This window comes from Strongylocentrotus purpuratus, unplaced genomic scaffold (assembly GCF_000002235.5).
Source record: "Strongylocentrotus purpuratus isolate Spur 01 unplaced genomic scaffold, Spur_5.0 spur5_scaffold_16, whole genome shotgun sequence".
NCBI lineage: Eukaryota > Metazoa > Echinodermata > Echinoidea > Camarodonta > Strongylocentrotidae > Strongylocentrotus > Strongylocentrotus purpuratus.
In genome coordinates this window covers 11652503-11669248 of record NW_022145601.1, presented here as the reverse complement: position 1 = coordinate 11669248, position 16746 = coordinate 11652503, and the positions used below count along the sequence as shown (strand labels likewise).

The 16746-nt window shown below is 36.9% G+C and overlaps 1 protein-coding gene across 1 annotated transcript; it reads right to left on the bottom strand.

The window, feature by feature from the left end:
• Window positions 1–460: 460 nt before the first annotated feature.
• Window positions 461–14638, bottom strand: LOC115924665 (ankyrin-1-like). The gene is made up of 9 exons (XM_030987385.1): window positions 12316–14638; window positions 11466–11707; window positions 10784–10897; window positions 10229–10373; window positions 9535–9636; window positions 9157–9271; window positions 8441–8460; window positions 3747–3884; window positions 461–3406 (listed from the first exon to the last, which is right to left on the bottom strand). Exons 1-9 carry the CDS (start codon window positions 14636–14638, stop codon window positions 2850–2852), a joined length of 3756 nt encoding a protein of 1251 aa, XP_030843245.1. The 3' UTR covers window positions 461–2849.
• Between the last annotated feature and the right edge of the window lie 2108 nt (window positions 14639–16746).

The following is a 16746-nucleotide window of genomic DNA, read 5'->3' as shown; positions in this document are numbered from 1 at the left end:
TCGTGTGTATGCATACATGTGTGTGTGCGTGTGTGTGTGTGTGTGTGTGTGTCTGCGTCTGTCTGACTGTCTTTGTTCAACGCACTGTTTTATTCCTTGCCCAGTAACTTGGCGCAAGTGAGATCTGGCAGTCTTGTAAAGATTGTCTGATGTTCAGTCATGCATGCAGAGACTCAAATGAAAATGGTACCTAAATGTACTAGGAGGATAACTCTATCAAGACATATCATGAAACCCATGATTAAATATACATACTTCAAACAGTACAACTTTTAAAAAGTGGGACATATTTTCTGACTCACTCTGTAGAGCTCTCAATGCTTCATCAGTCACGGGTTTCATACACAAATAATTTTGGCAGAAAGAGAATAAGACCGCTTTCCAGTCAATGCCCTTTTTGAATGACTGGTATTCTAACGTCATTGGGTGTGCAAATATGTCATTTCTTTTCAAACTGAAATTTTCACTTTAGATTCAATTTAATTCGATTCAATTTATTTCAAACACAAATAAAAACACATATCATTTAAAATATATAATATTATATGCTATCCATAATACATTGTATGTAGGAGTGCCCCATGGAAGAAGGCACTAGGAGAAAAAACAGACAATACTGATCTTTTTGTACACAACAAACGAAAGAATTGTCCACGAATACATCACAATCCATTGACCCAATTGCCAATTTGAGATTCGCATATAGAGATATCATTTTTCAAACAATCATAACTGCTTTATTTTTTGACCGATTTATTTATACATTTGCAATTATGAGTTTCTTATTTGTTTGCTTTCACACAAAATTGATGAACTTTATAACAAAGGAGCGCCTATCATACCTATCTATAACGAATATCATCATGATATACATAAAAGTTCAATTAATCCAATGCAATTAAAAATATATATGTACATAAAGTATACATCAACAGTTTGATAAGTATGAAGAAGAATAAACGTCGAATAAAGGTAACATAAAAGACGAACCCCTTTGTAATAAACGTTTGAATGAGAAGGATGTCAGTACGCAAAACGTAATAATGTTCAGTTTGTTTATGAGGGATCCCCTTTAATTTGGCAGATTTCTTCCTTCCTTTCTTTTTATAAAGAATTTGTCTCTCTCATATATATATTTTGTTTTTTAATGACATTAAAAAAGGATACTCCATATGAAAGGCAATAAAAATCACTGGTCTTGCCTTGCTCATGGCCACAGGAGCTCATTGTTTTCATTATCTTAAACAAGATATTAAATTTAACACCTGGGGTTCCTTCTATATACTTTCAAATGTTGAATTCATTTAATTTCATGTGATTTGAGTTGATGTTAATTCACTTCCATATACATGTACATCTTTTTTTCTGGTTATAATCTTGCCAATTTTATTATTTTTATTAGATTTGTGTATTTGATAGATTTATTTACGAACAGTAAATAAGTACCATTTATTTCAAACATATTTATATGTACAAGAAGAGAAAATATTGGTTGGTAAAAATGGGCGGATAAAAGCATATGTGCTAGTTGACCCTAACGCCTTATGCACAGCTCAACAATGTATTTTGTACAAGTAACTTTCATAAAACAAAACACAAACAAAGAAATTAATGTACTATTGCAATCAATACTATAAAAATATATAACTTTAACAATGTCTTACAAAATACTAAATATAATTGTTGTACACATACAGACTATTTGCATGGATTTTTTATTCATGATTTGTTCAACAAATGTGTTGTAACTTAATCTGACATTAATCAAGTAACTAACCACAAGAGACAATGGAAATCGACCATGTGTCGTTCTACATTTTGGCAGACGTAATTGTTAACCTTCTGTTTGCCTTGTGGAGTAACTTTACTCTATATATACTCTATACACTATATATCAACATATGAGACAAACTTTTTATTAAACAGATCAAACATGAAAGTAGTTGAGCTGTATGAGTAATTCACTCTCTAAATGAAAAAAGCACGAACTGCTATTTTCTGTGAATACAATATGCTTCTTATTATGCTAACCTTATGTTGCTTCACCACACCTATGGGTTTTATCCACGTTTTATATGATAATGGATACTCTCAAAGTACGCCTAGGAACAAAATGTCGCAATCCTGATACACTGATTTACATAACGAATATGACTATTCCATGGCAGATTTCTATCATAAGTGGTAACATCAACCGCTCGAATTTTTTTTCTCCAGCTATGTTCAGTTTACCCTTTATACCTATTTTTACAATTTTCCATGTGTTGTTCAATCCTTCATTCACATTAATATGGCAAAATTGCTTTCTTAAAACCGATGAATATGCCAAGAGTAAATCTCAATTCCTCGTTCCTGTAAAATCTTGATGAAGCGTAGCATATAAGAGGGTAAAAGTGTACACAATACTAGGTAATTGTACTCAAAATTGAATAAGGTTTACGCAATACTGGGAAGTAATATACCCAACAAACGTGCATATTTCCTCTTTAACCAATGTTTGGTCAATTTTATAGGCCTGAATCGTTCTAATATTTTAACCCGACGCTGGATTTGGACTTTTGTCAAAACAGTGGTTCAAAAAGGAAATTGGTCTGAGATCTAAGTTTTATTTTAAACATGATATTTCCGCCTAGATATGGCTTAAATGATCAGGAGAATACGAACCTTAGAGTACACATTTTCTTAACTTTATATTTTTCGAGCAAATCTAATGCTTGTGGTTTTTTAAACCAAATGACAGGCAGTTGGTGGATTACAACAACCATATAATGCTATGTTCACAGGTTGTCTGAATAACGAGCCATAGACCCTCGATTAAAGGGTGATGTGGAACACATTGAGCCTGTTCCCTAATCACTGATATCAGTGTCATCATATTCCATTTGATCCTTCCGAGGATCAGCTGACTTTGTTCTCTCAAACGCATAGTTCTCGCAGAGCTCTTGGCAATCCCCACGATTCATGCGTTCGAACGCCTTACACAAGTCCCCAAGGTTCTGAATCTTCTTTTGACTCTCTGCAAGAACGAGTAGTTCTTCAGTCGGATTCTTGCACTGCTCCAGATGTTGTATGTAGTCTCCAAGTCCCAGCTCACTGGCAAGACCCCTCCAGTCATCAAAAACTGGGCTTTCTCTGTTCAACCGGCAACGCAGCTCATGCTGTAGCATAGGAGGTACTATTGAAGCAATTGCAACAGGAGCATGGGCAACAGTATTTCCTTGAGGATTATTCCCTTGGGGATTGTTGATGACCATCCCTTGGACGTTGATATAGACGTTCCCAGAACGCTGGTGCATATTCCGATCTGTTGAAAGCACTGGCACGAGTTCTCGGACAATGTTTGCCAAAATTGCTGGTGGGGCTCCCATTTTCCCCTCGGCTGCAGACTCTAAAGAATGGATGGACTCTGTCGATGATGAGAAAGTTTAAAACAAAACGAACAAAAGATGATATGACGTAATTCAATTACATCTTTCAAATTTCCGTAGAGCATGTTAATGAAATAAGCGTATTATCACCATTATATATGCGCTTCTAAAGGACTTTAAATACTATTACCCCTTTTAAGTTCTAGCGACTGTTTTAGGTACTCTACCCACTAATTAGGATGTTATTACTATCTTTAACGTAAAATTAAATGTCAGCAAATATTTATCTTAAATTTACGATTGACTGAGGATATAAGATTAAAATTTTGGAGATACAATTTACTTTTTGTTGTTACAGAGCCCAGAACACGACTTTACCTTTCAGCTCCTTACCAATGACTCCTGTCTCTGTTATCAAATCAGGTGTGACTTGGTAGGCATGTTCCCGTGACAGTGACTCTGTTGATGAAGTCAACGGGCTAGGTCTTGTAAGGACTTTAGTAGGACTACTTCCGCCTGAAATAAAGCAACGAAAAGAAGCTTTAAGAAACTGATTAAACCAGACTCCGACTTGTGCTGTAAAGAACTTTTACTGATCCGTTATCTATCGCAAGTCGACCCTTAAATTGTATATTATTACTTGTTTGTATTGACATGATTAAGATAATATCATGGAACATGTAGTGAAGAGATACAATTGTTCTATTTACAGAGTAAAAATCATACGATATAACTAGACTTTAATTCGTCACTTAGACGAATTAGGTGATACGTATGATAATGGTTTACATAACGAATAATGCATTACACGATATATTATTTTGTAAAATGCTTCTCCCATTTATATGCTTCTCCCATTATGATCTATCCATATGTCAAGATTAAATTGTGTCTCCTTGATCATGATGGATCTAGGGAAGATAGATTGAAACAATATATGACCTTTGACCCTGTGCAGTAACCAGTTACACATTTGACTCTAATTTACATCATGAAGAACACCTTTTGACGATTTTATCTCATTCAAAGAAATGAAAATGTAATTGATAAATGATTATCATCATTATGATAATGATGATCATGATGATAATGATCATGATCATGATCATGAGTGCGATCCTGACATCTTATTGAAAAAATAAGGACTGCTTTAGATAGCATATAGTCTCAGCTACAACATACTCAAAAATCAACAAAATCCAAGCAGACCTAACGGCGATATTGCTCGCAAAAGACAGGAATGTAGAATCCAGATTTGAGAAAAAGTCATCTCCCATAGGGATTACACGCAAAAAGTAATGGATTAAGTGATAATAGGGTAATAATAAAGTATAAAGGGTTGTTTATGACATTATTTGCGATTCTACGTGTTTAAATAATCAAAGGAGATGGTACAGTGAAAGGTCAAAAGGAAAAAAAGTTAAGAAAAAAATTGTTGGAGACACCCGGACTCGAACCAGGGATCTCGAGGTTGGAAGTCAAGTGCGTTACTGATATACCAAAACATCTCCCGTAGCGATAACACGTAAACGGGAAATGGAATTCTGAAGTCCTACATTGCAAGTGAAATATGAGCATGATCCCGGCATATGATCGAAAAAAAAAAGTGAACACTGGAGATAGCCTTTTGTCTCAGCTACAACATACCCGAAGCTCAGCAAAAACAAAGCTAAAACAACGGAGATATTGCTCGCGAAAGAGGGAAATGTAGAATCCAGTTTTGAGAAATAGTCATGTGCCTTAGACAATACACGCAAAATGTGAAAAATTGACATGCCTCCTTTAATCGCAAAAATACGACATGATACCTTTGTCAAACTGGAAAATTGTGGACACTGCATTTGTAGAAAATTATATCAGCTAGAACATATCAAAATTTGCAAGAAAAAAAATCAATATTTACAGAGATACAATCAATTGTCCAAAAATATGCAAACGTCATACTATCAAAATTTAAATTTTGAGTTCGGAGGCCATTATGATGACGTCATGAGTTAATTGAGGGTCAAATGACACATGAAATCATATCTCCGACCCATAATCTATCTAAATATGAAAAAAATTGGGAGTTCCTATCTATTCTGAAGAGTTACAAAGAATTTTGTATAGGCATGTTTTTGCTCATGTATTGTGGATAAAGAAAACGCAGGTCCGCGCGCGCTGTCAACTTTGACGGACGCTCATTGCGTTATTAAAAGGTTAACAAGTTATCAAAATGCTTGGAAAAATGTGCCAAATATGATGATAGAGAAAATTCGGCGATTCTATGTTGCAAAATGCTAGTACGCGCAAAAAACGAGCGCGCATGCGCGTGAGCATAATTTTTTGTCAAATGCTCCATGTGGCCTAAAACGTATGCAAAAAAAATTTGGGATGATTTAGAGCATTTTAAATTTTTGCGCGCGCGTAAACGCGCGCATGAACGCGCACGCGCTTATTTGCGCACGTTTATTGACCTGGAATTGACCGGTAGGATATTGATCTTAATCATGATAATTATGAATGAGAAATACTTTTCCGTTATGAAGATATGATCATAAGTTGATTTTCACAAAATGGCGCCTGGATGACGTCACGATGACTTTAATTTTTTGAAAAGTCACGCAGTTCTAAGTTAGACTACGATCTATCATCATGGCAAGTTTCATGATAATGGCTTTAGCCATTCTTGAGATATCCTGCGAACAAAATTGAGGAAGAATAATAATAATTTCTTCTATACAGACACAAAATAAATACTAGACTTTAATTCGTCACTTAGACGAATTAGGTGATACGTATGATAATGGTTTACATAACGAATAATGCATTACACGATATATTATTTTGTAAAATGCTTCTCCCATTTATATGCTTCTCCCATTATGATCTATTCATATGTCAAGATTAAATTTTGTCTCCTTGATCATCATGGATCTAGGGAAGATAGATAGAAACAATATATGACCTTTGACCCTGTGCAGTAACTAGTTACACATTTGACTTTAATTTACATCATGAAGAACACCTTTTGACGATTTTATCTTATTCAAAGAAATGAAAATGTAATTGATAAATGATTATCATCATTATGATAATGATGATCATGATGATAATGATCATGATCATGAGCGAGATTTTGACATCTTATTGAAAAAAGAGGGTTGATTTAGATAGCATATAGTCTCAGCTACAACATACTCAAAAATCAACAAAATCCAAGCCGAAATAACGGCGATATTGCTCGCAAAAGACAGGAATGTAGAATCCAGATTTGAAAAAAAAAGTCATCTCCCATAGGGATTACACGCAAAAAGTAATGGATTAAGTGAAAATAGGGTAATAATAAAGTAAAAAGGGTTATTTATGACATTATTTGCGAATCTACGTGTTTAAATAATCAAAGGAGATGGTACAGTGAAGGTCAAAAGGAAAAAAAAAGTGAAAAAAAAAGTGTTGGAGACACCCGGAATCGAACCAGGGATCTCGAGGTTGGAAGTCAAGTGCGTTACCGATATAACAAAACATCTCCCATAGCGATTAATTACACGTAAACGGGAAATGGAATTCAGAAATCCTACTTTGCAAGTGAAATATGAGCATAATCCCGGCATCTGATCGAAATATAAAAGGCACACGTGTGATAGCTTATTGTCTCAGCTACAACATATTCGAAGCTCAGCGAAAACAAAGCTAAAATATGGGAGATTTCGCTCGCAAAAGACAGGAGTGTAGAATCCAGTTTTGAGAAAAAGTCATGTCCCATAGAGAATACACGCAAAATGTGAAAAATTGACATGCCTCCTTTAATCACAAAAGTACGCCTTGATGCCTTACTCAAAATGAAAAATTGTGGGAACTATACTTGTAGCAAATTGTCTCAGCTAGAACATATCAAAATTTAAAAGAAAATTGATCCATATTTACAGAGATACAATTAATTTTCCAAAAATATGCTGACGTCATAATATGCAAATTGAAATTTTGAGTTTGGAGGCCATTATGATGACATCATGAGTTAATTGAGGGTCAAATGAGACATGAAATCATATCTACAACTCATAATCTATCTAAATATGAAAACATATTGGGAGTTCCCATCCATTCTGAACAGTTACAATGAATTTTGTATAGGCATGTTTTTGCCAATGTATGGTGGATAAAGATAACGCAGATCTGCGCGTGCTGTCAACTTTGACGGACGCTCATTGCGTTATTAAAAGGTGAACAAGTTATCAAAATGCTTGGAAAAATGTATCAAATATAATGACAGAAAAAATTCGGCGATTCTATATTGCAAAATGCCAGTACGCGCGAAAATGCGCGCGCATGCGCGTGTGCGTAATTTTTTTATCAAATGCTCCATATGGCCTGAAACGGATGTAAAAAAAAATTGGGATGATTTGGAGCATTTTAATTTTTTTCGCGCGCGTAAACGCGCGGACATAAGCGTACGCGCATTTTTGCGCGCATTTATTGACTTGAAATTGACCGGACGGATATTGAGTTTGATCATGATAAATATGAATGAAAAATGGCTTTCCTTTATGAAGATATGATCATAAGTTGATTTTCACAAAATGGCGCCTGGATGACGTCACGATGACCTTGACTGTCTGAAAAGTCACACAGTTCTAAGTTAGACTAAGATCTATCATCATTGAAAGTTTCATGATAATGGCTTTATTCAGTCTTGAGATATCCTGCGAACAAATTCGAGGAAGAATAATAAAAATAAATAATAATAATAATAATAATAATAAAGAAAAATCTTGACGAAATCAAAAGGTGATACGTTGACTTCGTTACGTATCACCTAAAAATACATCAATAATATAATAAAGGAAATGATTTAACCCTAATAAGGCCGGGGGGCCATTATGCCCCCCCCCCCCCCCCTCCACGATTTTTTTGATTGTTCGAGAACGCATATGGATCGCGCCTCGCCGCTCGCTGACTTTTTTTTTAAGAGTCTTGCGCATCTTTAAAAAAAAAAAAAAAAAAAATCGGACCTACAGTTACAAGGTCACGTGACCTTTTGTCTTTGCATGTCAGCCCGAAAATCGCTCATTTTTGTGATTTGAGTACAAAACGTATGGAAATGTCATTTTTCCTAAAAATAGATCAAACATTGGTTATTGGGTCTTGTTTAAAGTTTAGGTGGTTGTCTTGGGAGTCTAAATAGTTGAATTGTAGGAAGAAATGAAAAAAACAAAAAAACAATAACATACATAAGTTAAAAAAACAATGAAATACATAAGAAATTATCAAAACAAGAGATAAAATAAGGAATAAGCTGTTTTTTGTCGTATTATTGTTCCAATTGGTCTAATGAATATATGTAGTGAAAAAGAATGCTTAAATATGAATTATATATGATTTATGGGTAAAAATGTGATTTTATGACGTTATTTGCATAAATTACCATAAATATGCAAATGAGTGATTTTTTTCAAAAAATTGAAATTATCATATTGTTCTATACACTTCACTTGACATGCGTGCAAATTTTTGCGGAGATCGGCCGTTTCACGGCCGAGATCTTGGGGGGGGGGCCATAATGGCCCCCCCCCCCGGCCGTAGTAATACTTCAAATAGCCCGGCCTTATTAGGGTTAAAACAAAGGCCACTTTCAGGAATATAGGCCGCAGTAGCGGTTCTAATGCCCCTCCCCTTCCCCCCAAAGAAGCACATTAACAGACGATTGCTAGAAGACCCCACGCCCTGATACCCCCCCCCCCCCGTCCTGCCCCCCCCCCCCCCAAAAAAAAAAAAAAAAACAACATATACATATGTATTCCTCCAGAACCGTTCCTGATGGGCCATAGTCTTACCTTTAGTGTCTGCAGGCTCAGGTGATGTTGAACCTATCGTTTCAAGATCATGATGCTCGCTTCTCGTCAGCTCTTCGAAGAGCTGAGATGCTGAAAATGCAATAATCAATCAAAATCAAATCAGAATAGGACAAATACAGGGTCATTTGTTCGATTTCGTTCCAATCGTCTCTTTACAATAAGGAAATTGTTTCATGTAACAAGCTCGCCGAATTCCACTGAATGCGTGTTATTTTTACACTCGTTTTTACCCATGAAGGTTTCTTGAAACGTTGCCCTGCATATGAAAAGGTTTGTGTATGGAAAAAAAAAAGAAGGGAAAAATAGTATTAATGTTTGTCTTTAAATCTTACATTTGGATGTTCCCCGTCCAACATCATGTGATTCAGCTTTGCCTTTGGACGATGCAGATCCTGTCGGAGTTGATTTGGCATTTGGAATCTCGTGCGGCACATCTAAATTGTGAAAACATGATATCAACGTGATGAAAAGCGATTAGCCTAAAATGATTATTATTCCAAATTGGAGTCAATTGCCATGGTGCTTTTGCTACACCAAATGAACTGTATAGCATTGCACGTAAAAAATAATGTACATTTAATATAAATATATACATATACATATATACATGCATACAGGCTAGCCCAATGTATACGCATTAGCATATTTATAATGATGCGGGTCAAATTCAATGGTACAAGCAGTAGTAGAATCTTTTCACATGAAAAAATTGTACCAGGATCGACAAAACTGGTAAAGAGTTCCTTTTTGTTTTCAGGAGCATTTTTGTTCAGTATCAATAAAAATGCGTTTTTTGAATTCGTTAAATCTCACGTCTTTCTTACACAACTTATTTAAAACGCCTAAAAAGAAAGAAATAATGTTTGTGGAATGTTATGTTTGTGTTAAATCTGATGTTTTGTCACAGGTTGTCCGAAGCTCAGGCAGATAACCATTCCTGAAACTGCACAAGAATACGCTTTTTCTCTGCCATTGGAAGTCTTTAAGACACCCCTACCCCAAAGGAGTTCATGCCCTTGATATTACCGTTGTACAGTACTTTGAAGGCGATACGCTTCGTGATTTTTTGCTTCAAGATGAATTTGACGGGAACTTCAGATGCTTCACGTGGCTGAAGAGTGAACGGCATCCGATGGGTCGTCATGTGGAAGAAAGCACATTCTTCAAGTTCCTTTAAAAAAATCAGAGATAACCATGAATTAACATCCTACGAAATTATCAATAATTCATTGCATTTTCCACCGGTCCCCAGCGGAAAAAGATCCTCTGTGGTCATGACTTGAACCATTGTGCATGGCCGTACAGAGGATTTTTTTCTGTTGGGGACCGGGGGAAGTTCAATAAATTATTGATAATTTATTGCCTTTTCTTTGTTTTGTTTTTATTTGTAGGGGGCTGCCCCTACCCTAACCCCCGCTGTGAACAGTCACGATTCAGTGGTAAAGCAATGGCCTCGTAACTTTGAGTCCCCAGGATAAAAATATATATATTAGGCTATGCCGAGTAAGAAACGGACGATTTGTTTGTCAGGATAATTTACTTCGGGGGAAACTACAGTATTAAATATATTGAGATTCTTACCTGTGTTGACACTTCGTCTTCGTTTTCCAGATGTCTGACAAATAAGGATCCTTGTCCCCAATATACACAGTACTGCTCACCAGGAAAGGCTTCCTTGTAGTCTCGTATGGTATCCTGCAATAGGTTGAACATTATATGGATCCATAATGACACAATGATGATGACAATGATAGTAATAATAATAATAATAGTTGAAATAATTGCAAAAATGCTGTTCTTCTAGAGGGCACTGCAATGTACTGCAGCAATCGCAAGGTATACACCCTGCGGGAATTATGGGTGAACCTTTTATGAGTTTCGAGCTGATTATTTACTTCAAGATGCGAAATGTTTATCGGGTTTTAATATTATATCTGTGATTTGTTTTACATTTGTTGTGACCACCTCCGCCCCCTCCCTCCCCCCCCCCCCCCCCCATTTCGTCCGCGGATCCCTCTACTCTGAAAACGTTACACAAACAAGTATTGACATCGTAGCCACTGGAAGACCGGGGACACAAAAAGCAAGTTATTTCAATGAACATGATAAAAAAACTTTTCGTCCCAATTCCAGTGTTTTCTAAACAAACAAAAATAAAATGTATATAAGTTGCATGGACTTACCAAAGGATTTCCTGTCCATTTAATTCAAATTCATTTTTCGGCTAAAATTTTATCGACATGTTAATTCATGATTAATCTACCTCTTTCATGCCGTAGAAGTCATCTTTAATATTGAGCAAGATGTAGTTCATGACGTCTCTGGATGTTGACAGGGGAACGTACGGCGTACAGATGAGCCGTTTACCGATGAAGTATCTCCTGATTAAGGAAATAATCCACCATTCCGAGAAATGATCTAAGTACAGAGTAAGGTGATTCTTTGCGACTACACACCGAGCAGCTTTGTCAGAACCAGGAACTATCCTTGAAAATTCATCAGACCCTTTCAACAAGACACACACAGAAAGAGGGAACCGTGTTAATTTTGTTACGCAGTGAACTGTCAATGTTCTGGGATTTAGTATACCGAAGAAAGGAAAGTATTTTTGGGGGGTAAGGTTCGCAGATTGACTGGGAAGCTTTGTTGGAGGGTCATTGTTAATTTATGAGCAATGTCGTTAAAAATGTCAACTGCTATTTGGTGATTGGTTATTAACAAACAATTTCATGTATTAGATCATGCTTAATTTTTGTTTGTTCAATTCCCACAATTTCCCACGATCTTTCCACAAGAATCTGGAAATTGGCGGCTGTATGAACTGTGCGACTTTTAAGTTATTCAAATACAAAGACTGAAAAGAAAAATTAAAGTGAACTTCTATTCTAATAGAAGTTTATCAAGTAAAACTCAGTGAATAAGAACATTCTGAGAGGAATATCAACATTGAAGTGAGGTCATATGATATCAAGAATAGTAGGGAAGGATTTTGTGTGAAGATCTCTGTCATAATTGTAATGGGTTCGTCGTGGCAGTCAGGGGCTCTGCACTGTCACAACAAGAGAAGGAATTTATATTGAAATATGGGATCTATGATAATAGGAAGATCTTACCAGTCCTTCGGGTGTATAGCACAATTTCTGCCTTGTCTGGGTTGGTGAAAATAGCGCTATGCGAGACCGTGACTTCCACCGGAGTTTTAAACTGAAGACCAGGAGGGGATAGCTTGAGCCCAACTGAGATGATAACTTCGTCTTTGTCCAGGTTTAAGTCAGGTGGAATGGTTGTCAATGCTTCTGCTGTGATATATTTGGCTCTGTCCACATCGTCTGGTGAAAGTGGAACCTTGATGCTGTACTCGTCGAGACTTATAATCATCGTCTCTTCTGTGATACTCTTCCTCGAGGAGCTAGAGCTGTCTTGTTTACTGGTAAGATATGGATCGTATGTTGGGGAGTATGGGCGGGGCATTAAGCTAGGGAGAGCCTTACTACCAAACGTACTGCGAAGGTAGTCGTAGTGGTCCTCTTCAAACCCAATGAATGGCTTAACGATCTTTCTTGCTTCTCTATTTAAAAGAAAGTCATGTATATCCAGATGGCCACCATAAAGAGCAAGGCCTGAAGGTGTCCAGTAATCATCAGCAAGTCTCCACAGGTCTGCCCCTTTACTAACGAGGTATTTGACAATATCAAAATGACCCGCGAATGCTGCTAGGTGAAGAGCTGTAAACCCATCTTTATCACCAATTTCAATGTCTGCTCGTTTGTTCACGATATACTCGACGACTTCAAGATGGCCTTCTTGAGAAGCACAAGACAAGGGTGTCCTGTCGTTTTTGTTACATTTGTTAAGCTGTGCCCCTTTCATAAGAAGGCATTTGACAATATCAAGATGACCCTTGAATGATGCGTTGTGAAGAGCTGTACCCCCATCTTGATTACAGCTATCAATATTTGATCCTACGTTCAGTAAGACCTCGACAATACCCAGATGACCTCTTTCTGTTGCAAGACACAAGGATGATGTCCCGTTCTTGAGTGCTTTGTCAACCTCCACCCCTTTGTTAACGAAAACTTTTACAATATCAAGGTGTCCCCCGAATGAAGCCAAACTAAGCGCGGTCCAACCATCGTCAGTGCTCCTATCCAGCTCTGCTCCTTGACTGGTTAGATATTTTACTCCATCAATATTACCAGTTTGTGATGCAGTATGCAGAGCTGTATATCCACGTTTACCACACGTGTTAATGTTGGCTCCTTCTGTCAAAAGGTACTCTGCAATGTCAAGACGGCCACCGTCTAAAGCAAGATGTAGAGGTGTCCAGTAATCATTAGCAAGTCTCCCCAAGTCTGACCCTTTACTAACGAGGTATTTGACATTATCAAGATGACCCTTGAGGGATGCACTGTGAAGAGCTGTAAACCCATCTTTATTACCAATTTCAATGCCTGCTCCTTTGTTCACGATATACTCGACGATTTCAAGATGGCCTTTTTGAGAAGCACAAAACAAGGGTGTCCTTTCGGTTTTGTCACATTTGTCAAGATGTGCCCCTTTGCTAATGAGATGATGCACTATTTCAACGTGTCCATTGGACGCTGCAATGTGGAGTGCTGTTAGCCCGTCTCGGTTACAGTCATCAATATTTGCTCCTACGTTCAGTAAGACTTCGACAATACCCAAATGGCCTTTTTCTGTTGCAAGACACAATGGTGTCATCCCGTTCCTGAGTGCTTTGTCAACCTGTACCCCTTCGTTAACGAGAACTTTGACAATGTCAAGGTGTCCCCTAAATGAAGCCAGACTAAGCGCGGTCCAACCATCCTCAGTGATCTTATCTTGCTCTGCTCCTTGACTAGTAAGATATTTCACTCCATCAATATTACCAGTTTGTGATGCAGCATGTAGAGCTGTACATCCACCTTCACCACACGAGTTAATGTTGGCTCCTTCTGTCAAAAGGTACTCTGCAAGGTCAAGATGGCCACCATTTAATGCAAGGTGTAGAGGTGTCCAATAATCATTAGCAAGTCTCTCCAGCTCTGCCCCTTTACTAACAAGGTATTTGACAATGTCAACATGACCCTCGAATGATGCTATGTGAAGAGCTGTAAACCCATCTTTGTCGCCAATTTTAATATCTGCTCCTTCGTTCACTAACAGCTCTACCACATGAAGATGGCCTTTCTTTGAACATAAATGAACCGATGTCTGTAGGTTAGCATCGATTACATTCACCTTTGCTCCATGATTGGTTAGGCATTTAACCGTTTGCAAATGTCCGTTTGCCGAAGCAATGTGAAGGGGTGTCTTGCCAGATGCATCCGAGCAGTTTACATCAACTCCTATCGAATCCTCGGACTTGTCTTCTGAGTCGATTAATGATTGTATCTTCTGGACGTCTCCTATTGCCGCTGCAGAAAACAGCGCCATGTTAAACGTAATTCACACCTACAATGTTTTCCTCATGATATTACCGTGCTTTCCTAACATCATGATATTTGATATTGAAGTACTGTTTAAATAAGCACGTATCCTTTAGTATCGATGATCTTTGGACTATTCTGAGTGTCACATGGATTGTACTCGGCTTAGTGGCGATACTCACATATAACAATAATCAATCAGAAAACGAGTTGTAGTTTGATGGTATGAATTTTAATTGAACAATAAAACGAGATATAACAGACGTTCACACGTAATCAACGTTGACAAACCGAAACTGAATCGAATCGTAGGTTACTAAGAGGGTCGAATTGCATTAACACTGTCATAAACTAGACCATTGTTCGTTTAACACTTTGGAGACGACGGGCTTCTACAGCAGCCGAGCGAGTTGTTAAGTCTGTGACGACGGGTTTCTACAGAAGCCGAGACATATCCCTAATATGTTGACAAAGTTGTGCAGCTTATTATTAGCTATTATGTGCTAAAGTTCTTTGAATTATTATTTAGATATATTCATTTATCTCATCTATTAAAAAAATAATATAGTTACGTAGAAAAAAATCGAGAAAAAGTGATATCATTTCAGCTTTACTCTAAGTTAGTGTTCGGATGGAAAAAAAGGCCCGAAATACCCGTACAGCTGAAGACGGACGCGTACGCGCGCGTCCGTTCTATATTCTTGCCAGGATTCTGGCTTGACGCTACTTCCAAGTTCCGTATGCACACTTCCCCTTTTCAGATATTCGTATTACGGGTCGTATTATCAGTTCGATTTCGACCCTGATTACTTTTTTTATATATATCTCAGTTCAGTTCAGTTCATTTATTTCAATCATAAAACCATAACATAATATATATACAAAAGTAACATGAAACAATCATAATCTTATAATATTGGAATTAAGAAATTGGAGACTAAAAAGGAAGTTTGAAAAACTTGTAAGTAAAATAGTCCCCTGGCATAAATAATAAATAACGAGATTACATGGTTGTATACGTTACGACAATAATAACAATATATAAATAATATACTACACATTATAGATACACACACACACACACACACACGCACACACATGCATGGTACATTGCAAGAAAAAGAAAGAGTTAAGGGAAATAAGAAGAGACCAACTGTCTCTTCAATAGAACTTTAAAGGATGATATAGTTGTGCATAATGTTAGCTTATCAGTTCATTCATTTAACAACTACCCTACCGGCGGTGTGGCATTTTCTTCATCATATACTATTTAAATCTAAGCCTTATCGATGTAGGGTATTTACATGACAATACGCTGTTCATTTTATAAACTTGACCAATTTAGCGAATCATTCATGTATGGACCTCTTTTATGAAAGGCTTATCCCCCACCTTAAGAGGAACAAAAGATTTTAAAGAAGTAACTAGTCTGGAAGTTTACCGTTTTGAAAGAAGAGGATGTAAGCCTAAACGTAGGTCAATAGGTCAATCTACATGACAATACGAACAACCACTCTAACTTATATACCTTAACTAGGGCATTTAACCATTTTAGAGCAGGTATGAGTAAAATATCTTGATCAACCTAAATAAAAAAAGCCGGTCTTGGTTTGAGCGGGCATATGAAATGTTGAAATGTTATGTTCTGAAAAACGACCCCTTACTCTTATCATATCACTCTTGTCTTGAGCAACTTCGGCGGTAAAGCCACGAATATGAGACTTTTCCGGCGCAAAGATGCTACCATTGTTGAAGAAAAAAAATGCAAGGCAACATAAAATCAAGTTTTCTGGCAATGAAGAAAAGCGAGTGCACGATGAAGTAAATAATTGTTATTATCATTACTATTTTATTACAATATTGTGAGCATCATCACCATCATTTCATGTACCGGTTTACATGTCCATGCCATCTACAGAACTAATCATGAAACGAGGATTATCAAAGTTTTATTGACACGATATGTTGAACAAAAACACAGATGGAGACGAAGACAAATAAATTAAATTCTCACGTTGTTTGCACTTCTTTCTTTATTGTTTCATATTATAATGGATTACTATATTTTCAATATCATTTATTTTCGAATAAATAAAAGACTACCAAGACTACGGC

Excerpts from the sequence above, each read along its gene's own strand:
- LOC115924665 (XM_030987385.1), bottom strand. The coding sequence starts at position 14,638 with ATGGCGCTGTTTTCTGCAGCGGCAATAGGAGACGTCCAGAAGATACAA. Across the intron at positions 10,374-10,783 it reads AAGACGAAGTGTCAACACAG|GAACTTGAAGAATGTGCTTT; the intron begins GTAAGAATCTCA and ends ATTTTTTTAAAG. Across the intron at positions 9,637-10,228 it reads CTTCAAAGTACTGTACAACG|ATGTGCCGCACGAGATTCCA; the intron begins GTAATATCAAGG and ends TTCACAATTTAG.